Genomic DNA, 27477 nt, shown 5'->3' with positions numbered 1-27477 from the left:
CCCTCCTCACAATTCTCTTTGATGTCATCCTGGAGAAAATAATGAAAAGCTGGGAAGGTCTGAAGTTGCAAGTAATAAGTGGAATACACCTTGGGAAGTACAGAAATCAGATTTAGCTTTTGCCAATGACCTTGGTGTTTCATACCGAAACTGGAAGAGGCCCAAAAAATGCTGGAGAGTTTACATTAAATTACTGGATAAATAGGTTTCAAAACCTCTTATCAAAAGATGAAATATATGGAACACAGTCACCAAAATGAGAAATACATTGGGGTAAAATACAGGAAGATAAAAAGGTCAGACAAACTCAAATACTTAGAAGAGTGGATCCAATATAATGGACCGGATTAAAAGGCAACCAAAGGAATAATCAGAAAATTAAACCTTGCTTACAAACTAACACAGAAAGGTACAACAAATGAGCTACATCCTACAAGGGCAAAATCAGGCATTATAATTCAGTTAAAAAACAAGGAGGACTCTACACTTCAGAGTGTCTAATTTTAAATAAAAAGAGAAAGTTGGAAGGACTTGAAAAGAAGTAAATGAAGATTCTCAGATAATTTTAGGAATCCAGAAAATTACTGATGGGACATGGAAGAATAAGAAAAACAAGGATGTCTCCACAAATCCATCAAAAAGATTACAGACACAACACAAAAACAGCAGTTGAAATTTTATGGATCCTTAGTAAGACTGGGTGAAAACCGATTAGGCAAAAGACCTTCAATTACATCACACCATTAAAGTGCACCTCCAAGTGGGTAGAAGAGGGCAAAAGATTTGCAGAAGAAACTGGTATTGCACTAGAGATGAACTAAATCAAAGAGCAATTCAGAAACAAAGTCAACAGCATCAAATCATTTGAACAGAACCACTAAAATGGAGGTCTATAAATTAAATTTTTGACAAGGAGAGAAAGTACTAAAAATGAAGAGGTTCTGCAAAGAGAGGCTAAGAAGCCATAAGTTCTACACTACACAGCCAATAGTTGACTAAATTTGGGTGGGAGAATACAGATTCATTGACAAGGAAATTCACATTCAGCTAGTGAACACTAGAACTGAAAATAATTGTGCAGCATTCTACTGAAAGGTCACATTTTAATAGGTTTCCAGCAGAACTGAAAAAATTACATGATAAACCCCAGATGTTCAAATCTACATTGAAAGATTTGCATTTGGCACATCCCTTCTATTCTACCCAAGAGTTACTGCAGTGTATTAGTTACTGAACATATTACTGTAAATTGTTTTGATGTCTTCTTAATTATTTAATGACTCATCCACAGCACCTTGGCTCACAGAAACTTGTTAAATTAGAATAAAAAGAAAAAAATTAAAATAAGAGCAAACTGCTGAACATACTGTTTGGTTCAGTAAGGGCACTCTTCAATTAGTCTCTGATTACAAAATACAGCTGAGCACAGTGGTGCAGCGGTTAGCACACTGGACTTGTATCTAGTAGGATGAAGGTTTGAATACCTGTCCAGCCATCCAGAGTTGGGTTTTCCATGATTTCCCTAAATTGCTCCAGGCAAATGCTTGAATGGTTCCTTTGAAAAGAGGACTTACAATATTGTTCCACATCCTTTCATACACGGGTCCTGTGCTCAGTCTCTAATGATCAAGCTACTGCTGGAATGTTAGACTTTAATCTTTCTTTCTTTCTCCCCTCCTTCCTTACAAACTAAGTTTTCTCAGGTTTTGATGTTAGATATTCAGACAAACTTCCTTCTCCAAAAGAGTTTCCTTTTGTTTTGAATTATTCGAAAAAATGAAAGGAAGTGGAAGACTTGAGAAAAATAATCATTCCAGCCACTGATTCACAATAAACATGTAGAATACAGGTAAAATTGTTGGAACATAGGTGGGTGCCTACCTTTGAAGTATGACAATGGAGCAGTATCCTGTCATTTGCCAAACATTTGGAATATTTTCATATAACCCACATGTGAATGCAGGATGTTTTTTAAACAAATGAGTAAGAAGATAATGCATCTTGCGGATATAGATTGATATTCTGTTTCATGACAAATGATTAAACTCTTTTATAACAGTTTGAAGAACTAAATTTTGAGCTTTAGCAGAAAAAGGCTACAGATTTATTTTGTAGTTTTCAAGGGATTATCAGGATTGTAAACAGTGATAAAAGAAATGCTAGTGACAACTTTTGGAATTTGACAATGAAATACATGAGGAAAAAACATAATCCAAATGCCAGCAGTCTACATTTTACACTTTCTAAATATCAGAAGTGAAGTACCGAACTAAAAATGATAGTATGCTAAACAAACTCAAGCTGACAGCCTGACATAACATAACATGAAAAACCAGCCATATCAGCTGCAAAAGCCACTTGGGCACACAGAATGCATAAAATCTGGCCTGCCTATACACAGATTGTGTGTTTTCTCCCTGTGTTTCAACCTGACGCTCCTAAAATTTTCAATGGTTAACTTTATTGGTTATGCATTTATTGGAATAGTTTAATTATTCATCTTTTCATACCCGACGATGGACACTACCCTTCTGAAACTTGCAATGTAGTGAAGATATTGAATCACATTGCCAGAGGTTGCACATTGTTTTTATCGTGACTTATCCTCAGGCTGCCAAGGGTATCACCATTTCACCTTTTCATGATTAAGTTTAGCTAAATAGCACTACTCATTTTCACTTCACTAAATAATATCAAAAGTATGCAAAGTACGAGTAATATCTAAATTTTATACCTTGATGCTGAAGATAGAGTGGTGGTTTGAATTCTTCATTCTTTTGAAAGTATTCCAAAACCCAGCCAAATAGTTCAGGATGACTTCCATCAGCACTTGTTGGTCGATGAAAGTCTACTAGTTGACACCTGTGAAAAGACAGAGAAACATATGATGGAGCACTAGCATGTCATTTTGTTCAACAGTCCACACTTTTGGAAACACAATATTGTGAAAAGGCGTTCGTCAATACTGGCCGAAAGCTATATTTATGACAGTCTTTTTGTTGTGCCTATCTGCAACTCAGCATCTCTGCCTTCATCAATACTGGCCGAAAGCTATATTTGCAACAGTCTTTTTGTTTTTCCTATCTGCAACTCAGCATCTCTGCTATATGGTGAGTGGCAACTTTCATTTTCACAATATTGTTACATTTCATTCTGGATTTTCCGTTGTTTGACTTTTGGAAAAAGTTTGTGATTTGGTTTTCATGTTCAAATATTTGGTTACAATGGGGTAAAGTGTTATTTTCATCATGGTCAGAATGTCTGCTATCAGTTGAAGGCTCAGGCACCAGTCAGAATTGAATCAATCATGCACATGTGTCACATTTCTGTCAATTGGGAATGGTGATGGACATCCACTGCAGAGTTCATCAGTAACTTCCTCTCAGTCCTCCTTGAATGGCTTGTGCCATTGGAGAACTTATTTTCCCAATGTGGTCAGAGTATCAATTAGGCCAAATCTATAAGTCCGATATGGGAAAAAGAGTAAAAAATCAACAAATATAACATTAACATTACTACTAGAATTTACTGTTACCCTTATGGAGTCCTTTACTATGTGTCACACCCTGAAAGTGGCAAGAAAGTTTGATACTTCAACCATACTTGAAGATCAGTTGAAAAATGCTCATACTGGAGCACAAAAAAAGGCGAATATGCACCTTTTTATTAGAAAACTCTGACTAAAAGTGGGGTACAAGCTGTCTCTCCTACCTCCCTTAGTACCTTCAAAAATTTTTCCAAACATTTTGGCATGTAAATATATTCACACGCTTTTTAACATACAACTCACCTCTCAATCCCACAAGAACCCCTAACTGTAACTCAGTCATGCCCACTAGTCCTTCACTGTAACTTGCTCATAACCGCCCACTCCCTCTTGCCCATTCTCACTCACTCATTCAGCCCAACTGAGGTCATTATCTCTTTGTGTCTTTCTTCCTTTCACTGTCTCCTGTCTCACAGCCACAATATCCTTTTTTCTGTCCTCCTACTACTGTCTCCTCTCATTGTCACTGTCTCCCTCTTGCTCTCTCTTACTGCTACCACATCATACATTCCTTCCCACTGCTGCTGTCTCTTCTCACTGTCACTATTTCTCTCTTTCTTGTTGTCATCACAGACTCTGTCCCTCATTATCACTGGCTCTAACCTACTTCAACTTTCTCCTCCTCTTTTTTCTCTCCCAATGGCACTGTCTCCTCCTTTTTTTCCCCTAACACTGTTCTGGTCACTGTCAATTACAAGTATGTTCCACTTCCCTTGTGTCCTGCTCTTCCTCTTACACTGCAATCGTCTCCTTCACTCCTTCTATACCATGATCATTGTCTACTGTCTTACAGTATTTATTACTGTTCAATTTTGTCTCATCCTCACTACTACTGTGTCTCCTTCTCTCTCAGCATGAAACAGTGCAAATATACTCACATGCCAAAATTATTGGGAAAATATTTTAAAGGTGCTAAGGAAGGTAAAATGAAGTTTTTGCCTCACACTGGATTTTCCACGTACAAGAATGGTAACTTTGAAACACTGTATCTTGGAAAAGGATAAAGATATCATGAAGATTTCTGAGGTTGTTTGAAATCAAGATCTTAGGAATATATTGTAAAATTTTTGATAGTTTACTTGTGTGAAATTGAAATAATGCAAAACTAATTTTACCTCTCAGGCTTGATTTTATGTGCTGTCTAGGAGTCTGCAGCTCGGTTTTGGTATGAAGAAACTGGTAAAAAAAAAAAAAACATTTTTTGGATGGGGTTTCTAAGGAACTGTCCATGGTGCCTCCATAAGCCCCACCAAGGACATTATTAAATGCAAAAAAACGAACTAATTTGGCTCCATTAGCCTAAGCAGGAGGAAGTGTGCAATATTCATACTTTGAACCCATACTATGGGACAGTGACACTAAGATGATCCCTCTGTTGAGTGCACAAATGGTTCCTAGCCCAATGACTATCCAAAATTCTTGACCCTATTTTTCCATCACCGACAGAACCTGATGTATGAGCCCTGAAAGAATCCGTTTTTATGCATGGGGTTTTGGAACATAGTGAACAATAAATGCAGAGAATAATCATATTAGTCAGTGTGATTTCTAATGCACAATGATCAATTAGTGTGTGTGATTTCTAATGCACAATGTTCACTTTCTCGAAATTTAAATGATCAGTTTTGTTGATGATATTTAAATCCATGCATTCCTTGCAAAGTATTAACAGCCTCCATCTCTTCTGTCTGATCTACAGCAACTGCTACCAACTTTTTAATTCAGAAATTTAAGTAGAGGCAGGGCATCAGTTCTGAGCCAGTACTCAGTGGAACACATTGTGTCTGTAGCATCTTTGTTATCACGAAGAAAGACCTCACCAACAATGGGTGAGAACTAATTAAGAGGTAAATAGGGAACAAATAAACGAACTTTATAATAAGTGGCTGTGATCAGATATGAAGGAGATCAGTCATTATAGGATGAACTGCCCGGTGGAAAAAGTTACTTGTACAAATGGGACAGAGAAACTACCTGTAGCTGCAGTGTAAACAATGTCATGAAAAACAGAACTTGATACAGGCAGGGACATGAGAATTTATCAAAAAGTATGTGGCTGAAGAATTGATATGATACTCATGGAACGGCCTCACATCATCTACATAAACTTTCTGCACACCACAGGGAGATGAATGGCAGAGAGCACATTCCACTGTACCAGTTTCTTCCCGTTCCATTCAAGTAAGGAGTGCAAGAAGAATGATTGTTTGAATGCCTCTGTGCATCCACTAAATATTCTAATCTTATCCTCATGGTCCCTGTGTGAGTGATATGCAGGGAATTGTAGTACATTCCTAGAATAATCATTGAAAGCTGGTTCAAAAAGTGAGTGAAATTGTTAGGCATCCATCTTGACAGTACGTTATGTTGGAATACCCAGACAGAAAAAGTTTGTAATAAATTATCAAGATTAGTTTACCTGATAAGAAAATTAAAAAGCTGTGTTAATCAAGACCTCCTCCTTATGGCCTATTATGCATTTTTTCGCACATATTTGAACTATGGGATAATACTCTGGGGGAATTCTGCTGGGGCTAAGAATGTTTCCTGTGGCAGAAGAAAGTAGTAAGGTGCATTTTTGGTCTAAAAAAAAAAAAAAAAAAAAACACTTCCTGCAAAGAATACTTCACCAAATACAAAATACTTACTGTTCCCAGCTTGTACATACTGAGAGTTCTTGTCTACGCCAAAGAGAATGCTCTTATATATGAAACTAGTGCTAATGTCCATACTTATGAAACCAGGAACAGAAACTTCATAAATGTCCAGTGGACTAGAATATCCAAGAGCAAAAACAATTTTCCACACATTCGCAAGATATTTCTGAACAAAATACCACAAAGTATTAAGGAACTGCCACACAATAAATTTAAAATGGTGGTGGAATCATGCCTAAAAAGAAAGGCTTTCTATAATGTTCAGGAATTTTTATGTAATACTATAAATGATTTAACTGTAATGCGAACTAAATTATGTACATCATAAACTGGGTAATATAAAAGTGTAAATTGAAATTTATCTAAGTTTAATATGTAACATTGTATTCTGTTGCCCACAAAGAAATAACTTATACAAGTATTAATTAAAATTTATGTAAGTCATATGTAACATTATATTATGTTGCCCACAAAGAAATAACTTGTAATTGACTATGTCTTATGCAACAGCAATGTTGTCTTCAGACAAATAAAAGGAAGTGATTGATTGAAACTCTGTTAGTTGGCTTTCTCGGCATAGTTCAGATCTATCTCCAAAAATCATCCAGTTCACTTCCATCAGTACCTCTATGACACATCCCTTGTATCAAACAAACCTGTGACCATTTGTGCTGCCCTCCTCTATATAGGTTCAATATCCCCTGTCAGTTCTATTTGGTATGGCTGTTTCTCAACCCCACTAACAATAATATATATTTCATTCATTTTTTCAGTTTTCTGGGGATTAGATTGGGTCAATTCTCCTGGGATTTTCTTTGTAAAGGAACATTTAAAAATTGGGTTAAGCATTTCAGCTTTTGCTTTGCTATCCTCAATTTCAGTTCCTGTCTCACTACAGATTGGACTTTGATGTCACTAACAGCCTTCAAATACAATCACAATTTCTCTGGGTTTTGTGAAATATCATCTGACAATATTCTGCTATGGTACTCACTGAAGGCATCATGCATTGCTCTCTTGACAGCCAAACACATTTCATTCACCATCTTTCTATCTAAAGCCTTATGCTTCATTTTACACCTATTATGCAGGAATCTCCACTTCTTTAGAAGTTTCTTTAGTGTCTGTATACCATGGAGATTCCCTCCCATTATACACTGTTATACTGCGTACATAGCTATCCAATGTATGAATAACTGCTCTTTGAGCCATAGTTCCTCTACATGATTCTGTCCTGTGCTGAAAGTTTCAAGTTCCTCACTGAGATACAACACTACGTTTTGATTGAAGGGAGGTGTCAATGGAACAATCATACATAGAACTGAAGAAGAAACTTTATCAACGTTTAGTATTGCAGTGATTCAGTTTCAATAGTCAATGTTGGAACGTTGGTAGTTCCCGATAGAAATACAGACATATTATAAGGCATAAATTGGATGGTGGCCTATAGTACAGTCATTAACTTAAAAAGAAAGGAAATGAACGTAATGACTGAAGGAGGAAAGGTATAAATATCCAAAACTAAAAGAACAGTTATCAAGGCAGCCAGAGTTCAAGGACCAGCTGGAGAGTGGTTGTGGAAAAGGAGGTAACCCTGAAGACATGAAACATTGTTGAAAGCTTTAAGGAAGATTACAAAAGAGGTATGAAAGGATGGAGAAATTATAAAAGTAGGGAAGCAAGACAAAAAAATAGGTATGAAAGCAAGCCACCAGAAGACCTTTTATAAGAAAATCAGGGTATACTTTTGCAAAGTTCAGGAACAATAAGTGAATATATGTAGATAGCATACGTGAAGAAACACATTCCATTTTTTAACTAACCATTCCAGTACACACGACAGGCTGTATGGAATGTGCTAAGCAAAATGTTAACTTTGGAAATGATTGAATAGGGAATAAACCTCGAGGTGATACATTAGTAACAGCAGAGAAACAAAATGATAATTTCAGAGCTAAACAAATTTCTCAATGCTGAGAGAGACAAGCCTGTACTGATACCATGGAACAGAGATCATATTTAATGGAGCGAAGTTTTTAAATTTGGTGATCTTGAGATATTCATCAAGACATTTATTTGGAGCATGTTAAGCTAAGGTTGACAATGGTAGACTCTGACGAAACAAGAAAAGAAAAAAATTGATGCAATAGAGATATGGATATGGAGAGTTAGTTAGTGGTTAGTGTTTAACGTCCCGTCGACAACGAGGTCATTAGAGACGGAGCGCAAGCTCGGGTTAGGGAAGGATTGGGAAGGAAATCGGCCGTGCCCTTTCAAAGGAACCATCCCGGCATTTGCCTGAAACGATTTAGGGAAATCACGGAAAACCTAAATCAGGATGGCCGGAGACGGGATTGAACCGTCGTCCTCCCAAATGCGAGTCCAGTGTGCTAACCACTGCGCCACCTCGCTCGGTGGATATGGAGAAGAGGGACAAGAATATAATGGACTGAATGAAAATCCAATGAGCATATACTTTAGAAATTAAAGAGAAAATGACATTGATAACTGATTAACATTACATATATATATAAGAAAAACTAAATTGACTGAACACTTAGCCCAGCTTCACAAAAAAATCTTAGAAGGAATAACCTAATCAAATGGTATATAAAAAAGGTAATGTACCGAATGTCTAAAATCGAATGCCAAACGTATGAAAAGACAGATATTTTATACATTGCCTAGGCATGGCATATTTTGCCAGACTGTCAGCTGCCAAAGCATATAATATGCATAATCCCACCATTTTTTTCACACCAACACTGTCTATGGGGGTGTTGGGATATTTGTTAAATGGTTGCAAAGACAACCTATTGTTGTATGATGTTCAACTATCATGTCACAGATATGGCCATAATAGTTTTGCAGTGTATAGCATCCAGCTGAATTTCCACAGGCACTCTCCGACCACCCTTTCCCGTTGTTATTGGCTCAACAAATTGGAAGGAAGTGTAGCGCCAAGACAGAATCACACCATGCTGACATGCAATGGCGGATCTGTGATGAATTATCTCACATAAGAGCCAATGCTGCTAGAAACCGTGTTTTTCTAACAGAAACCAGTTACCAGAAGTTAGCCAATGACATGAAAAATGCAAGATGACCATGAAGAAGGAACCATGAGACCACTGGTTGTTGAAATACTATGACGTAATGGTGGTCGAGGATAAGACTAAGTTGATATATCCTGTTAAAGAAGTTCGAGGACTCTGAATAATTTGACATGCTTCATAGGGCCCAATTGGCTTCATGGAGGGTGAGAAGGATGTTGAAAGAACTTTTGTCCAAGTATAAGACCATTACCCATTCTGATACTGAGTTGTACATTCACCTCTGTGAGCCTTGCCTGAAGAAGCAAAAAGATGTTAAAAAAGGTGTTGTGGTCGAGCATTTTTTTTCTTTTTTAGTTCAGTTCCCATTGTAAGGTCAATCTCATCAATTTTCAGTCCCATCCTGATAGGGATACAAGTTAATAATGATCTATGAAGGTCAAATCACAAAGTCTGTAGTTCTTACGGCTCTGAAATCAAAGACAGCAGAAGAGGTAGTCTACAACACCATCCACATATTTATGTTACTTGGTGCTCCAGAGATTCTACAGTGCCACAACGGCAGGTAATTTGCAAACAATGTGGTAATCAGCCTTGATGATCATTCATGGTACACTGTGCCTCTCACGAAGTCAGGGGGGCACTGAAAGAGCAAATCAGGACATTTGCTTGGGTGCATGATGAGAAAACTAACTGCTGGAGTGATAGACTGCGGTTCGCCCAACTTATCAAAAACAGAGCTTTTCATTCTGGAATTAACAGACCACCATACGAAGCTCTGTTCGGCTGCAAAGCCACAGCAGGTCTCTCAACGTCCTGCCAGAAAATGTTTTACTAGATGTAAAGAGTGAGGAAGAGCTGGAAAAATAATAGAGAGCATACAAACAATACAACAGCAGAAAGAATGACAAGATGAATCAATGCAAGAGGCACAGCTCCTTGCAGAATACATAGATCTGAACGCAATCCATGATGGAGAAAACCACGGCAGTGATGAAGCCATAATTATCAAAGAGCCTTCCATTTCTGTGGTCACCAAAAATCCTTCTTTTCCAGATATCTGTTGCATCTGCTTAAAAGAAAGCAGCAGTGCTCATAAATATCAAAAGTGTGACCAAAGTGTTCATGGTATCTACAGAAATTCTCCTATAGATGACAGCGATGACATAGAAGATCATGGGGTTAGCATTCTGTGCAGTGTTTGCTCCAATATTAAGAAAGCTGTTCAAAGGAAAATGTAATTTGAGATTCTGGCCAAAAAATGAAAAGGGATTTTTACAAAAAAATTTCCTCCTGTGCCTTTGTGCACCACTGTGTGAGTTCCAATCTTGATGTTGACAGGGGATGGGGTGACTCCTGCAATCTGTTAGCAGCTGTTACGAATGTGACGGAAGACTTTTACCAACTTGGGACTGCAGAAGGAATCTTGAAGCAGCTCTACCCAAGATCAGAATTCACTATACTGAGAGCTTTTCATTCTGGGATTAAGAGATCACCATATGAAGCACTGTTCGGCTGCAAAGCCAGAGTACACCTTACTGAGAACTGAAGACATTCCTGTCCACAAAATACCTCTCTCAACTGCAGACTTCTCAGGCCACGGGAAGTGCCCAAGTATTCATTAGTTGTATGTGGAAAAAAAAAAAAAAAAAAAAAAATTAAATTAAAAAAATTGAGGTGGCTTTGAGTGAAAAAGGAAAATGAAGTGTAATTCATAAGTAGGTTGTGCCTGTTCTGCCTGGCATTTTACTAGTAACAATATTCTAGTCACATTCTTTTTTAAGTCATGAAATCTATGTACAAGATTAAAATGTAAAGTGAGTACTTATTGTAACAAATACTTCAGTCTCAGTTCTGCTGTCATTGTTTTCTAGTAAGAATATCTTTAGCTTTATTTCATAGTTTTCTTCTTTCAGTTTCAAATGCATATTGATTAACAAAGGCTTCTCATCTTGTGCCATTGTGTAAATGGTACTGTTCACTCTGTATAATGCCTATGAGCTGTATAGCATGCCTAGGAAAAGTATGTAACATTTTCACAAAGAACTTATATTTCATATTTTGCCTAAAACCAAGGCATTCTTTACATTACCTCAGCATTCTATAGAATAGATTGGGATTTCACATAATGCTGGTTTATATATAAAGTTCTAGGACAGGATTTTAAAAAAAATATAAAATTGCATTTACCAAGTAATGATCTTAGTTCCTATGAAAGTAGTCCCCCTGGATATCTATACACATGTGCAAACATTTCTGGAGGTCATGAGAGCAAGCAGGGAAATTTTCAACTGCGACACCTGTAAGCTCATTTGTCTCCGATACCTTGATGAAGCTTTCCTTTCAGTCGCCTTCCCACTTGCAGAAATGAGAAAAAATCCCAAGATGAGAGGTCAGGCGAATATTGCGGATGTGGGATGACAATAACAGAATGTCTGGCCTCATACTCGGTAACAGATAAAGCAGTAGGGGTTCTTGCATTGTCATGCAGTAAGAACCAACCCTGAGAAAGCCAAAAATCAGGGTGGTGACAAATAATTGCTTGTCGCAAACATTTCAAGACTTCTATGTAAAGAGTTTGGTTCATTGTTTGACCTGGAGGAACATACTCATGGTGAACTAATCCTTTACTATCAGAGAATGCAATCGACATTGTCTTTGTTCTCAGAGGTTGTCATTTGACTTTTTTCGAGGCTGGTGATCCAGGACTCTGCCATTCAGCATTCTGACACTTCTTGTGGTCATACTGGTAGAACCAACTTTCCATCCCCAATAATCTTTGACAGACATGTGGAATCACGTTTGACTATCCAGCAGTTCAGCAGAAATTCTTCATCTTTCCTCTTTTTGTTTCTCTGTTAGTGTGTGAAGAACGAGTTTTTCATTAAGTTTCCATTTCCTAAGTCTTCACATAAAATCTTATTAAACACATCACAATTCAAATTAAGTTCTTTTGATATCATACGGTCAGTTACATGACAGTCTTCTCACAATAACTGCCTTAAACACTCCCTGTTTGCATCGCTATGTGCTGCGGACAGGTGACCAGCTCTGCGATCATCTTGCACTGAATCCCTGCCTTAATGAAACCTTTTGTGCGATTTGAAAACATGACTTCTTGAAAGTGCGTCGCCTGCATATGCTTGCTTAATCACTGTTCGCATTTCACTATGGGTTTTCCCAAGTTTGGCACAAGACTCAATGTTACACTTTTCCCACAGTTAGCATCCACTGTCACCATAACTAATGCACCAATGACCCAAACAATGTGTTGCTAAGCACAATCCTGTCACCTAGTGAGTTTGTGTGGAAACACGATCAAGGTCATTTCAAGGACACACACATACTATAAAAAATCTGTCCTGGAAGTTTTCAGACAACGAGAGAGAAAGAGAAAGAGAGAGAGAGAGAGAGAGAGAGAGAGGATGGATTTATCAACAACACATTGCCCTTACTATCTTCTGATCATCTTATTGTCAGAATAGTCACAAGTTTCACTGTTTTGGTGGAAGAGGATTAAAAAAAACGTACTTTAGTTTGAGACACAATGGTTTGATTTTAAAGTTTGCATATTGGGTTAAATGTATTGCTGTCAACATTCATCCATGCACTTACCAATTTTTGGTGAAGATCATAATACATGTAGGTCAAATGTTTATCATATCTAGAAGTTAGGATGAACATGGGATACTTTGCATATATTATTGAAAAGATTCTACCAGAAGGGAAAATGTCCAGGCCTCTGAAATAAAGGGCATCTGAAGGTATTCTTAGACTTGGCAAGATTCTACAGCTGATCTGTCTTGGGACAGATTTTAAATTGCGAAATGATATTGATATTGTAATCATAAAATACTACAATTTTGTATTTTGTCAATCACATAATTTTGTCATTCACTCCCCATAAAACCTATTGTTCCCTCCATAGCAGTTTTCATTTATTATCAAATCTGGTCAGGAAATAAAAAACAAAAATTTGAACCAGAGGACAAGTACTTATTTATCGACCTCTAAAATAGGTCAACACATACTGTGAATGATAAAAGTACTGTATCCCAATTTAGTCTGTCTTTTGAGCAAGTAGAAGACATCTTGTAAACAAAGTTACTTTGCTACATATCTCGGGTCACACAAGTGGTATCATTACTGGTTTTGACTTCTTAACAAGTCATCATCAGATCATATACTTACAAGAGGGATAGTGAAATATTTTTCAGAGTTTTTGAGGCTAATATTGATTGCTTGATTGATTGTTGAGTCATTTGGTAGGGCCCATATATGTGATTTTGCCTTTTGAGCTTTGCAACATAATTTTCAACAGCTTCAAGGAAAAGTATTGGTTAATATTGAGTCCATCCATTGATGGGAGCGTGTATCATCAGTTTGTTTAATTGCAATTGGGACTCTTCATTTACACACAATAGGACATTAAAGGAAGCGCCAAATATACGGTATTTTATTATATTAGAAACATGTAACAACTATGTTTGACATACTGTCAACTTGCTATATTATTATTTAATATAATGGCATCTAATTTCTGCATAATTACTGTAATTCAAAATACAAAACTGACAATCTAAACAAAATGTTTACTTAGGCTACGATTTTGAAATTCCGTCTAGACTAAAAAAATAATGCACTCATAACTGGTGCAAGAAACATGGTAGAAATACTTGGTATAATGCAGTTGCAGTGCCATTAACAAAAAATCTAATCAGCCATTTATCTGAATCATTTCACTTATTTTTCCATGAATATGTATTGACCTTGTATTTTATTTCATGTATTTTAATTGTAATCTCCAAATTACAACAATTCTATCATTTTGAACAACTTCTGTGATTGTAATTATCAAAATTACTATATGCAACAATGTTCGAATTGTTAGCGAGAGTATATAAGACCCACGAGAAATCATGCGAGAGTGCCAGTAAAATGCATTATTTTAAACTGAACTGTCTGGCGTAACATCAAATAAATTTGTGTAGACCTGAAATTTTCTTTGACTTTTCACATTAGTAGACAATCAGGCGTTCTCTGGCTCATTAAGAAATTTACAGGACGACTCAACTGCTGCAGAACAATGAAAAAGAGTTAAGTTCACCTCAATATTTTTTGAATAATCTGAGTTATACCCATCCTACTTCAAGATTAACATTCTTAAAGATTTTTGCTTTGACTTACTTTTATTTGACAATTATTAATCCCAGCTAGGTGGTTACTCAGCAGAAGAAAAATACTAGGAAAAGTAAATTATAAAATCAAAGTAAGTTCTATACACAACTACATGCCCTTGAATACCTTAAATAATAACTTGTCACAGTACAACTGTCCAACTCAGAAGAGACACTCTGCATTCTAATTGTTGGAACTGATGGCTGCAGTTAGCTATCTAATAGTATAAAGAATAGTATATAGTATAGTATAGTACCTAATAGTATAAAGTATAATATAGTATACTATAAAGTTAGCAACTTTTAAATCATGAATATAAGATTAAAGTATTGATAATAAAGAACTGATTGTGAGATATAAACTCAAAATGAAAACTAGTAAATAATTTTGAAACTATTGGTGCAGGTAAGTTAGACATAAACTACAAGTGGTTTAAATACACTCCTGGAAATGGAAAAAAGAACACATTGACACCGGTGTGTCAGACCCACCATACTTGCTCCGGACACTGCGAGAGGGCTGTACAAGCAATGATCACACGCACGGCACAGCGGACACACCAGGAACCGCGGTGTTGGCCGTCGAATGGCGCTAGCTGCGCAGCATTTGTGCACCGCCGCCGTCAGTGTCAGCCAGTTTGCCGTGGCATACGGAGCTCCATCGCAGTCTTTAACACTGGTAGCATGCCGCGACAGCGTGGACGTGAACCGTATGTGCAGTTGACGGACTTTGAGCGAGGGCGTATAGTGGGCATGCGGGAGGCCGGGTGGACGTACCGCCGAATTGCTCAACACGTGGGGCGTGAGGTCTCCACAGTACATCGATGTTGTCGCCAGTGGTCGTCGGAAGGTGCACGTGCCCGTCGGCCTGGGACCGGACCGCAGCGACGCACGGATGCACGGATGCACCGTAGGATCCTACGCAGTGCCGTAGGGGACCGCACCGCCACTTCCCAGCAAATTAGGGATACTGTTGCTCCTGGGGTATCGGCGAGGACCATTCGCAACCGTCTCCATGAAGCTGGGCTACGGTCCCGCACACCGTTAGGCCGTCTTCCGCTCATGCCCCAACATCGTGCAGCCCGCCTCCAGTGGTGTCACGACAGCCGTGAATGGAGGGACGAATGGAGACGTGTCGTCTTCAGCGATGAGAGTCGCTTCTGCCTTGGTGCCAATGATGGTCGTATGCGTGTTTGGCGCCGTGCAGGTGAGCACCACAATCAGGACTGCATACGACCGAGGCACACAGGGCCAACACCCGGCATCATGGTGTGGGGAGCGATCTCCTACACTGGCCGTACACCACTGGTGATCGTCGAGGGGACACTGAATAGTGCACGGTACATCCAAACCGTCATCGAACCCATCGTTCTACCATTCCTAGACTGGCAAGGGAACTTGCTGTTCCAACAAGACAATGCACGTCCGCATGTATCCCGTGCCACCCAACGTGCTCTAGAAGGTGTAAGTCAACTACCCTGGCCAGCAAGCTCTCCGGATCTGTCCCCCATTGAGCATGTTTGGGACTGGATGAAGCGTCGTCTCACGCGGTCTGCACGTCCAGCACGAACGCTGGTCCAACTGAGGCGCCAGGTGGAAATGGCATGGCAAGCCGTTCCACAGGACTACCATCCAGCATCTCTACGATCGTCTCCATGGGAGAATAGCAGCCTGCATTGCTGCAAAAGGTGGATATACACTGTACTAGTGCCGACATTGTGCATGCTCTGTTGCCTGTGTCTATGTGCCTGTGGTTCTATCAGTGTGATCATGTGATGTATCTGACCCCAGGAATGTGTCAATAAAGTTTCCCCTTCCTGGGACAATGAATTCACGGTGTTCTTATTTCAATTTCCAGGAGTGTACATAACTGGAAAAGGTCAACACAGTGAATGGCTTGTAAATAATTGTCTTTGGTCTACTGTTTTTTCTGAATAACACATGTGCTAAACTATGCATGTGACAGAACTAAATAAACTGAGACCAAAAACTTCACAAAAAAATAATATAACAACTATAGTAGGGCACCGATGGTTTCAGTATATTAAGCCATTTTTGCAGATTGCAAGTGCTTCTGCCACACAAATTATTATTTTCAGATTAAACTCAGAATGAAACTTCCTGGCAGATTAAAACTGTGTGCCCGACCGAGACTCGAACTCGGGACCTTTGCCGTCCGCAGGCAAGTGCTCTACCAACTGAGCTACCGAAGCACGACTCACGCCCGGTACTCACAGCTTTACTTCTGCCAATACCTCGTCTCCTACCTTCCAAACTTTACAGAAGCTCTCCTGCGAACCTTGCAGAACTAGCACTCCTGAAAGAAAGGATATTGCGGAGACATGGCTTAGCCACAGCCTGGGGGATGTTTCCAGAATGAGAGTTTGGAAGGTAGGAGACGAGGTACTGGCAGAAGTAAAGCTGTGAGTACCGGGCGTGAGTCGTGCTTCGGTAGCTCAGTTGGTAGAGCACTTGCCCGCGGAAGGCAAAGGTCCCGAGTTCGAGTCTCGGTCGGGCACACAGTTTTAATCTGCCAGGAAGTTTCATATCAGCACACACTCCGCTGCAGAGTGAAAATCTCATTCTGTAAACTCAGAATGTTTGTCAAATTTTAAAAATCTTTCTTTTATGTCTAATCAGTGTCAGTTTGATTCTTTCAGCAATGCAATTAAAAATGAAAGGGCACAGAAACACAATCTGTATTGCTAACACAAAAGAAAAAGGGATTTTGGCAGCTGTATCATTGACACTGGTTACTAAATTAGTTCGTATCTACTATTTTATTTTCTCAGAATTTGACAGATGTCAAGTAATTACATCGTAGAGAAACAGATTAATAAAAAAAAAGTCAAAACTAGGATAAGATAAAAAGGTTGTGGTACAGAAAACATAGAAGATTGAAACAGAAGTGATAACAGCTGACTTGGGAGACAAGAGGAGGGAGAAATAATTTTTCACAGTCCTTGATGTGCTTTATTTCCTTACATACTACCAATACATTTCCTGTCTTCTCTCTACTCCATTCCAGACTCAATTTTGAATTCATCCAATACTAGTGTCTTACCTTCAGCATAAGGTTCCCTGTGCAACTTTCTTCTTTACTGACTCAAAGGTTCCCTTTTCCTCTACACACATTAGTCATTTTTCTTGTACAAAGGAAATTCTAGATAAGTAAGTATATAAATATTTGGGAGCCCTAAGTTCGTTTTTGGGGGAGGAGTAGTGGTAGGGGGTGGAGAAGGTTTCTTTTAATCAGATACATGAAACTTCTCTCTCTCTCTCTCTCTCTCTCTCTCTCTCTCTCTCTCACACACACACACACACACACACACACACACACACACACACGCGCACACGCACGCACACACACACACACACACACAAAACCTCCACTTTTTCACCTAACATTAAATTTAATTGTCATGCTGTTATGTTTTCTTTAGCTATGTTAGAAGAGTGGACAATGCCGACTAACTTTCCACAATTGGATGGCCACTTTTATGGTTGATGTCATACAACAAATGACAATAATCCACACAGCATCATGATGAACACAAGTTTTCACAGGATACAGAATATTTTAATAGATTCTTATCCCGAGTAGCTATCAAAAGGGGATGCAATATACACTCTTACCTAAAGCGGTCAAAAATCTGCAGTTAAACACTAAATTTGTGGCAGGTTTTGTTGTTTATAAAGTAAGCATGCCAAATACATTAGTTGAACTTACCGTATCCTAAGGGAAGAAAGAACTGTGACTACTTCAGTTGCTCCAATCCACTTTCGTGTATTGAAGAGTTTTCCACCAAGCTGTTCACTCCCCTGGAGATCAAAGCCCTGACTCCATGCCCATTCAATATGTTGTTGTAAACGAGAGATTGATGGCATGGCACTACGGCTAGGCATCTCAAGACCACAGGATCGGTTACCTAACCCATAGAGACCACCCCCAACTAAAGAAGGCTTATACAGCTGTTCATTGTAGCCTGTATGATGTAGCAATGAAGACAGCATCATCTGCATATTTCTGGAAAAGAAATGTATATTGGTATTAGATTAAAGAAGCAGGATTTTGGTAAGCATGCCACAGATAGCATAAGTGAAGATCATCTGCTCCATAATTAAGCCACACAAAAATACAATGTCAGAAATGCTCCTGGTGTAACACTAAGATAGAACTATTTTTCCAAATGTCAAAGAAGAAACAGCCAAATCATTTCAGACAGGCACGCAAATGTGAAAATTCATACATATACATTCATTCATAAGCTATTAAAAGTTTTAAAACACATAAAACAGGGAAAGATGGGGGTCACCTTTACACTTTTGTTTTCAATAAGCCTTTTCTACCTCATGGTTCTTGTCTTTGTAGGGAGATCCTATTATGCATGTGTCCAATCCACTTTTATAAAATCACTTTTGAAATACATAATGACAAAAAATCTAATGCATAAGAAGTGATAATATAGACTTTGGCTAGGTTACTCTATATTACTAGAAAGGTCATAGCTTTGCAACTTCAATTCCTTTCTTTCAAAACTACAGACAAAGAAATGATCCTGCAACCTCTACTAATCTCTTTGCTTCACCTGTTCTCAATTCTTTTTTTCTTTACTCTCTTGAACTAATTAAGTTCTCTCTTTCTTCTAATCACCTATGTTTCTGTTAACCCCAGTCTCTAATTTTGATAATTTCTCAAATATTTGTTTTATTTTCACTCCTCCAGGAGATATGCACACTTCACTCTGTCTTTTTTGCTTTTTTATCTTCAACTTCTATCAAAAGCTCTGTGACGACTTTTCAAGTTCCAGTTCACTGCACTGACATACCTATTCATTGAGGGTTGTTAGTAATGATCTGGACTTTAATAGTTCTCTATTAATGATGACTAGTATGTACAGTAACTTACTTGATGTAGTCTCTTGGTTCTATGTCTGTCCCTCACCTTTTTAAGTTATTAACACTATTATGATCATTCATGGTCCAGTGAAGAACAAAACACAAGACTACAGAGTTATGATGAATGCAACTCATTTGGCACTCAAGAAGGCTCCTCGGTCCAATGAAATCCTTGTTGGATTCTATGTAGCATTTGCAGCAATGTTAGCTCTCATTTTATTCATAATATAGCATACACCAGTTGGACAAAAAAACCATGCCCTGTGATTGGAAGATAGTACACATCACAACTGTTGACAAGAAGGGTAGCAAAAGTGATCCACAAAACTATCATACTATCTCATTGATAGCTATCTCTTGTTGTACCCTAGAACATATTCTGAGTTAAAACATTAGTGACATATCTTGGAATAGAATGTCCTCCTCCTCTGCAACTGGCATGGATTACGATGACATCAAACATGCAAAACCCAATTTGCACTTTTCTCAAAAGACATCCTGAAACCCATGGATGAAAGAAATCAGCCAACTGGAGTATTTCTTGATGAGTGAAAAGAATTTCACCACATTACTGATTAATAACAAAAAAGATTATATGGAATAACAAACAAAATCTGTGAGTGGATTGAGGATTTCTTAAAAAATAGGGCACAGAATCTTATTTCAAATGGACAATTGAAGATAGAAGTAAATTTAGCCATGCCCCATGGCAGCGTAATGGGATCCCTCTTGTTCATATTGTATGTAAATAACCAGGCAGACAACATTAATAGTAACCTCAAACTTTCTGCAGATACTGCAGTCATCCATACTGAAGTAGTATCGGAAAAAAGTTGCACAAATACCCAGCCATATATTGTTACGATTTCAAAGTGGTGCTACTAGTTTTAAATGTTCAGTAAATGCTTAGTAAAAAGGAGACTCCTTACAAATCAATTGTGTGATCCAATTTAGAATGTTGTTCAAGCATGAGAGACCCATACTAAATCTGAGTAATGGGGGACATCAAGCATAAGCGAAGGAGGGCAGCAAAGTGATCACAATTTTGTTTGAATCATGGGAGAATGTCACAGAAGTATTTAAAAACCTGAATTGGCACACACTTCAAGACAGACACCAATTATCCTGTGATAGCCTACTTCCAAAGTTTTGAGAACAGTATTAAGTGAAGAATCTATACATATTCTTCATTTCCCTCAGTAATGCTCCCATAAGGAACATTAAGATAAAAGTACTCTAATTGCAGCACACAGACATTTAATCTGTCATTCTTTATGTGCTCCAGATGAGATTTGAAGAGCAAGAAGACTCAACATCTGGTACCATTTCAAGTACCCTCTGCTGAGCACTTCAGTGTTTTGTATAGTAGTATAGATCTAACGACATTCATGAGTAGTCAGCAATCTTTCACTTCACATAATGGTAAACTACAATTTCACTTTTAGACTTCACGATAAAGAAATAACATTGAATAGAAAATAAATATACATCCTTGTCACCAAGTATAAAACTCTGAAATAAAGCAAAAAAATTTTTTAATAGTTCCCAAATGATTCTTTCTCGCATCAGATGCAAAAGAACATAAAAGTTTCAGGGTGCTTATTCAAAAAACGTTAACAAGAACAAAAATAATGAAGACATATTTTTCATGTATGTGGCCATGCTATAAAGTAATGCCTCTGAATTTTTTATGTGAAAACTCTTAAATCTTTTTAAATAAAACAAACATTATTAACATTCTGCATCTTTTTTCTTCATGTCTACATAGTTATTTCTCAACATAGTCATCCTGGTGCCGAACATATTTCTTCCAATGAGATGTCAGTTTGCTGATATCATCGGTGAAGAATGTTTGACTTCAGCAACGGAGCAACAATCTCACCTCTGCTTGCACTGCTTCATTATTATCAAAGTGCAGTGCTTGAAGGTGTTCTTTGAAGTTATGGAAACAGATGAAAACCGGGTGGGACCAAGTTGGAACTGTGTGGAAGATGACTGAAGACAGTGAACCCAAGGTGTCAGATTGTTGTAGATGTTGCAATGCTTGTGTATGGTCTGGCATTGTCAAGCTAAAGGAGAGGATAGTCCATGTATGGACAAACTCTTTGGTCAGAATCTCTGTTACAGCAAGCTGTTTCTCATGCACCGACATAGTTATGTTACACACTGCCACATTACCACTACAATTTGGGGTTTGTAGCGTTTCAAGAATTTCCGCGTAAATTCTAGAACCACTTGGTCTTCCACTGTCTCGAACACACGATATTTTAGCTGTGAGTGGGAGAAAGGAACCCTATCTACTACGCATCATCTGTCTGTGTGTGCAGGTGTGAAATCAGTCGCGAGCAAAAGGTCGATGTGGCGGTTGAATGGCACTGAAAAGTACTTGTCGGGTGATCCATGGAAGTTGTAGTGAAAGCACACGAAGAACCAAGGAGCTTCTGTGTTATTCTGTGCTGTTTGCAATTGTGACTATTGGTAGTGACAAAAGAACAACTGAGATTCTGAATTGTGAAAAAACCCTTATCTTGGGCTTGCTGGAGGCAAGACGTATTTTACGATATGTTTGTATTAGAGACATGGTTGTTAAGCCAACTCTTTTCTAAATGGACTTAAACCTGTTTTTAATGTGCGACGATACGAGTTACTTACGAGAAGTTAAATGTTATGTGTGAAGTGTGAATTTTGTTCTTTATGAAGCTCATTATGCACCCACAGCTACTGAGTACCTCATTATATCACAAAGAGAGAGAGAGACTTAAAGGTTCCTGTGACTAGCATCGTTCTTTGGAGAAGAAGTTTGAAGAGATTCCAGAAGCCGGCTATCCAGAGAAGAAGAGCGGCTGTGCATTCCCAAGTAAGTCAACTCATCTAAGAGAAGAAGGGAGTTTGCACATACATGTCACACGCTTTTCTGTCATCAAAAACGTTAGAGGCTGTCTAATGGCACAGTACTGCAAATATGTAGACATGACGAATAAAAAAGTTGAATGTTAATAACATTTGTTTTATTTAAAAAAAACTTTAAGAGTTTTTACATAAAAATTTGGAGGTATTAACTTCCAGCACATCCTCATACAAACTGGAAAACTAAAAGTAAAGTATGAGCAAAGCTGGGAACATAAAAGTTTCTTTCACTGGAGACCTTCCTTGCTTATAGGTAATGGAATCGAAAGGGAAGTGTTAACATCACTTTACAAATTTAAAAAAGTTTCCTAATTCCTGAGAGCAACACTGCAGTGTTAACTATATAATCACATTACACTGGTCGTATTTCATACAACCACCAGAAAATGGTTTCTGGGATGTGGAAAGAAGTCAAAGATGTACATTTATGTAATTTACCTGCAATGCAATGAAATGACTTAATATAACACAACAGTGCAAAGTCTAATTATAAATTTCTATGAAGATACTCTTTGATAGAGTAGAAGTAGTTGCTCAAACAGGCTGTGGTGTTGCATATCACTCCGGTAGAGTGACATGTAGCGCTATATCTACCCAGCCAAGGAATGATGGTCACGAAGGACCAGATAATAATTTAATGGTTAAAACAGGAAGCTGTTAATAAGTTTTTGTTATCTGACTTGCATGCAATGCATATATGGATGGACACCACATGTCTTCAAGTTGGGATGGCGATCATGGTATTACCATGACTTGTGGAGCCTGCGTGGGCTTTGTGTAACCTCCATTAGACAGTGTCCTAGTTTGGAGTAGTACATTGCATCATTGAGTAAAAGCATGCACCACGGCAATGTTGCACGTAATAACAATATGCTATGCATGAGCTCGCTAAAAACAGAAGCAATGGTCCCAATACTGTAATATTCAAGATGCAGGGAGTATTGTACATGGTGATAGAATACACAAATATGATTACAGAAGACATACTTGGTTTTCATTACACAAAACTAAAATTTCGTTGAAGTGTGTTCGATCCCAGAACAAGCACAACTGTATTGGAGATGAGGCTCATCAGAGCTGCACTGGCACAATCTGAATTTAATTTCTAGGTGCAGACACTCAGAGCAAATGGAAGACAATAAACTTGAATGTGAAGAAACAAATAGTCAAAGGGAAACACAGCAAGTATCCATACCTCATTCTCAAAATATATGATGTCACAGAACACTGCGTGAAAGAGCAACTCTATTGCTACTTTGAGAACAATAAGGTAATCTCTTCTTCACTATATCGCTTTATGCCTGGTCTATACACCATAGAAGCTGTTATGTCTCTGGTTACAGATGTTCTGAAATGTTTTGAAAACTATTCTTTTGTCTGTGTTATGCTCCTTGATCTGAGCAAAGCATATGACACTGTATCACATGATACCATAATATCTAAATTTGAAAAATATGATATCAAGAACAATAAACTATCACTAACAAAATTTTATCTGATAGATAGGAAACAAACTCTCACCATACATAATAGTAGATTAAATGTAAACTAGTTACTACAGGAGTGTCATTAGGTTCTGTTCTGGGTCCTTTTCTTCTTCTAATATACATGAGTGATCTACCTACTTCTTTGCCTTACAAGGCAGTAATATATGCTGATGATACAATCATTGTAATGGCCAAATCGAATATAGAGGAACTGAAACATAAAAAACTGACAATGATTGATATGTCGGCTCAGCAGCCACAAAAATAAGCTAATGCGACGTTGTTGTTGTTGTTGTGGTCTTCAGTCCAGCGACTGATTTGCTGCAGCTCTCCATGCTACTCTATCATGTGCAAGCGTCTTCATCTTCGACTAACTACTGCAACCTATATCCTTCTGAATCTGCTTAGTGTATTCATCCCTTGGTTGACCTCTATAATTTTTCTCTCCACGCCTCCCTCCAGTACTAAATTGGTGATCCCTTGATGCCTCAGAATATGTCCTACCAACCAATCCCTTCTTCTAGTCAAGTTCCTCTCCTCCCCATTTCTTTTTAGTACCTCCTCATTAGTTACATGACCTACCCATCTAATCTTCAGCATTCTTCTGTAGCACTGCATTTCGAAAGCTTCTATTCTCTTCTTGTCTAAACTATTTATTGTGATGTTTCACTTCCACATGGCTACACTCCATACAAATATTTACAGAAAAGACTTCCTGACACTTAAATCTGTACTCAACGTTAACAAATTTCTCTTCTTCAGAAACGTTTTCCTTGCCATCGCCAGTCTACATTTTATATCCTCTCTACTTCGACCATCATCTGTTATTTTGCTCCCTAAATAGCAAGACTCAGCTACTATTTTAAGTTATAATAGAGGGAAACATTCCACGTAGGAAATATATATCTAAAACAAAGATGATGTGACTTACCAAATGAAAGTGCTGGCAGGTCGACAGACACACAAACAAACACAAACATACACACAAAATTCAAGCTTTCGCAACAAACTGTTGCCTCATCAGGAAAGAAGGAAGGAGAGGGAAAGACGAAAGGATGTGGGTTTTAAGGGAGAAGGTAAGGAGTCATTCCAATCCCGGGAGCGGAAAGACTTACCTTAGGGTATACCCGTCCTTTTTTCCCCCTAAGGTAAGTCTTTCCGCTCCCGGGATTGGAATGACTCCTTACCTTCTCCCTTAAAACCCACATCCTTTCGTCTTTCCCTCTCCTTCCTTCTTTCCTGATGAGGCTACTATTTTAAGTGTTTGATTTCCTAATCTAATTCCCTCAGCATCATCTGATTTAATTCCACTACTTTCCATTATCTTTGTTTTGCTTTTGTTGATGTTCATCTTATATCCTCCTTTCAAGACACTGTTCTTTCCGTTCAACTGCTCTTCCAGGTCCTTTGCTGGCTCTGACAGAATTACAATGTCATCAGAAAACCACAGTTTTTATTTCTTCTCCATGGATTTTAATTCCTACTCTAAATTTTTCTCTTTTTTCCTTTACTGCTTGCTCAATATACAGATTGAATAACAGTGGGGATAGGCTACAAACCAGTCTCACTCCCTTCTCAACCACTGCTTCCCTTTCATGCCCCTTGACTCTTGTAACTGCCACCTGGTTTCTGTACAAATTGTAAACAGCCTTTTGCTCCCTGTATTTTACCCTTGCCACCTTTAGAATTTGAAAGAGAGTATTCCAGTCAACATTGTCAAAAGCTTTCTCTAAGTCTACAAATGCTAGAAATGTAGGTTTGCCTTTCTTTAATCTATCTCCTAAGATAAGTCATAGGGTCAGTATTGCCTTGCGTGTTCCAAAATTTCTACGGAATCCAAATTCATCTTCCTCAAGATCGGCTTCTACCCATTTTTCCATTGATCTGTAAGGAATTCATGTTAGTATTTTGCAGTTGTGACTTACAAAACTGATAGTTTGGTAATCCTCACACCTGTCAGCATCTGCTTTCTTTGGAATACAATATAAAACAAAAACTGAAACTATATACTTTTTCTCCTTAAACTAAGTGGAAAGGTAAAAGAGTGTGAGTCCATCAGACTGTTAACAAGTCTCCACAATATCTTTTCGTCCAGGGGTGCTTGTTCTGCCAGTTTTTTTGCACAAGAGATTCTGTGAAGTTTGGAAGGTAGAAGACGAGGTACTGGCAGAAGTGAAGCTGTTAGGATGGATTGTGAGTCATGCTTGGGTATTGGTAGAGCACTTGCCCGTGAATGGTAAAGGTCCCGAGTTCAAGTTTCGGTCCAGCAGACAGATTTAATGTGCCAGGCAGTTTCATAGCAGTGCACACTCCGCTGCAAAGTGAAAATTTCTTTCTGGATACTAATAAGTCATTTGGACCCACAACTGAAAGTGAATGAGTACAAGGAGCTTTCCTATATTAAATTATACCAAGTGGTTTACTAACTATGCAAATTAAAACCCTGTGCCAGTAAGGAACAGCTTCAGTCTTCTCATTTAATTTAAGGAAATATCCTATGGGACATCTTTTCCAACCAAAAACAGTGTTTTGAGTCCCAACAACATAAATAAAAAATTTAAATTTTTTTCAAAACCGACATTTACTATGATAGTAAGCAAAGAATACAAGAAGAAATGGCAAAAAGTGAACAATCAATAGCATTTTTAAAGTGATTGTTTCACTTTCAAATCACTGGGACACATACTTCTCAACCACCCATTATTTTATCAGATATATTTGAAAGCAATTCCACATATTTTCTTAGACACAATGTCACATCACAAAACTTCCATGAACTTTTGATAACAAATTATAGTCCTAAATAACAAGCAAAAATGGGTCTAAAATTTAATAAATTTATATCTAAAGTAAATACTGCTCCAATGGTTTCATTTGTACTCATTAACAGCAGTAGTACAAACTGAAATTTATGTTACAATGACTTCAGATATACTTACTTTAACCACCAATAATTTCCTCAATAAGATCACTACATTAAAAAACATGCTTGTCACAATCACATTACACAATATCTGTGCTAACTGTTGCTTTGAACAGTGTGGCTGCTACAAAGCACTAGAGTTGTAGAAGTATCTCTGTGTACCACTAGATGTCTCTGTCTTGTAATAGCATTGATGGTTTCATAATAAAGGCATTGATTCTCAAAGGGTTAAGTGGGGGGGGGGGGGACACAGTGAGAACAGTTATAGGCATTCCAAACAGAATGCCATGCCAGTCACATTTCAAAGAACTCAGCTGTACCATCTTTCCATATTAGCACCTGTCTCCTCTTAATGAAAAAGCAGCCAGAGGCTTAACTTGCAAAAGTTCTATGCACAATTAAGGAACAAGCAATAGAAATAACGTAAATTTAGAATGCACCAGATTTACTCAGTTCCAAAATAATTTTACATATATTAGCATAAATCTGTTAAATAAATTGCCCTCTTTTGGTAATGTAGGATGAAAGTAAATTTTATCAAACTTGTTTTGAATAGCTTTTCTTAGAAACTGCAGGATATCTACTAGAGATGTGTTCAAACCTAAATTATCTGCTACTAACTGAAAAAGTTATTACAAGAGACTGAAACTTCAGGGCTATCTTTGATCAGTTTATTGTCTATGTTTTAATAAATTGCTTAATTTTCCTAATTTGTTTTTCTTCTCTCTCTCTCTCTTACTATGTTCCAAGTAGTTCTTGTTACTGGAACAGCTTGGTTTTTCTTGAAAGCACATGCATTTTAATGCTCTGAGGACTTTTCTTAGAAT

The 27477-nt window shown here is 37.9% G+C and overlaps 1 protein-coding gene and 1 non-coding gene across 2 annotated transcripts in view; one reads left to right on the top strand and one right to left on the bottom strand.

Moving 5' to 3' along the window:
• Nucleotides 1-27477, bottom strand: part of LOC126458058 (zinc finger-containing ubiquitin peptidase 1-like) — a 248903-nt gene that overhangs the window by 60416 nt on the left and 161010 nt on the right. The window contains exons 7-8 of the mRNA XM_050094856.1: nucleotides 18165-18461; nucleotides 2735-2862 (exon numbers count right to left, since the gene is read on the bottom strand). Of these exons, the coding sequence (XP_049950813.1) occupies nucleotides 2735-2862; nucleotides 18165-18461 (425 nt within the window). The remainder of the gene's footprint in view (nucleotides 1-2734; nucleotides 2863-18164; nucleotides 18462-27477) is intronic.
• On the top strand, nucleotides 16879-16953 carry Trnap-cgg (transfer RNA proline (anticodon CGG)). The gene has a single exon. It is a non-coding gene; the product is annotated as a tRNA-Pro (tRNA).

This window comes from Schistocerca serialis, chromosome 2 (genome assembly GCF_023864345.2).
Source record: "Schistocerca serialis cubense isolate TAMUIC-IGC-003099 chromosome 2, iqSchSeri2.2, whole genome shotgun sequence".
Classification (NCBI taxonomy): Eukaryota; Metazoa; Arthropoda; class Insecta; order Orthoptera; family Acrididae; genus Schistocerca; species Schistocerca serialis.
The sequence above is the reverse complement of the archived record's forward strand: the minus strand, read 5'-3'. Positions and strand labels throughout refer to the sequence as shown.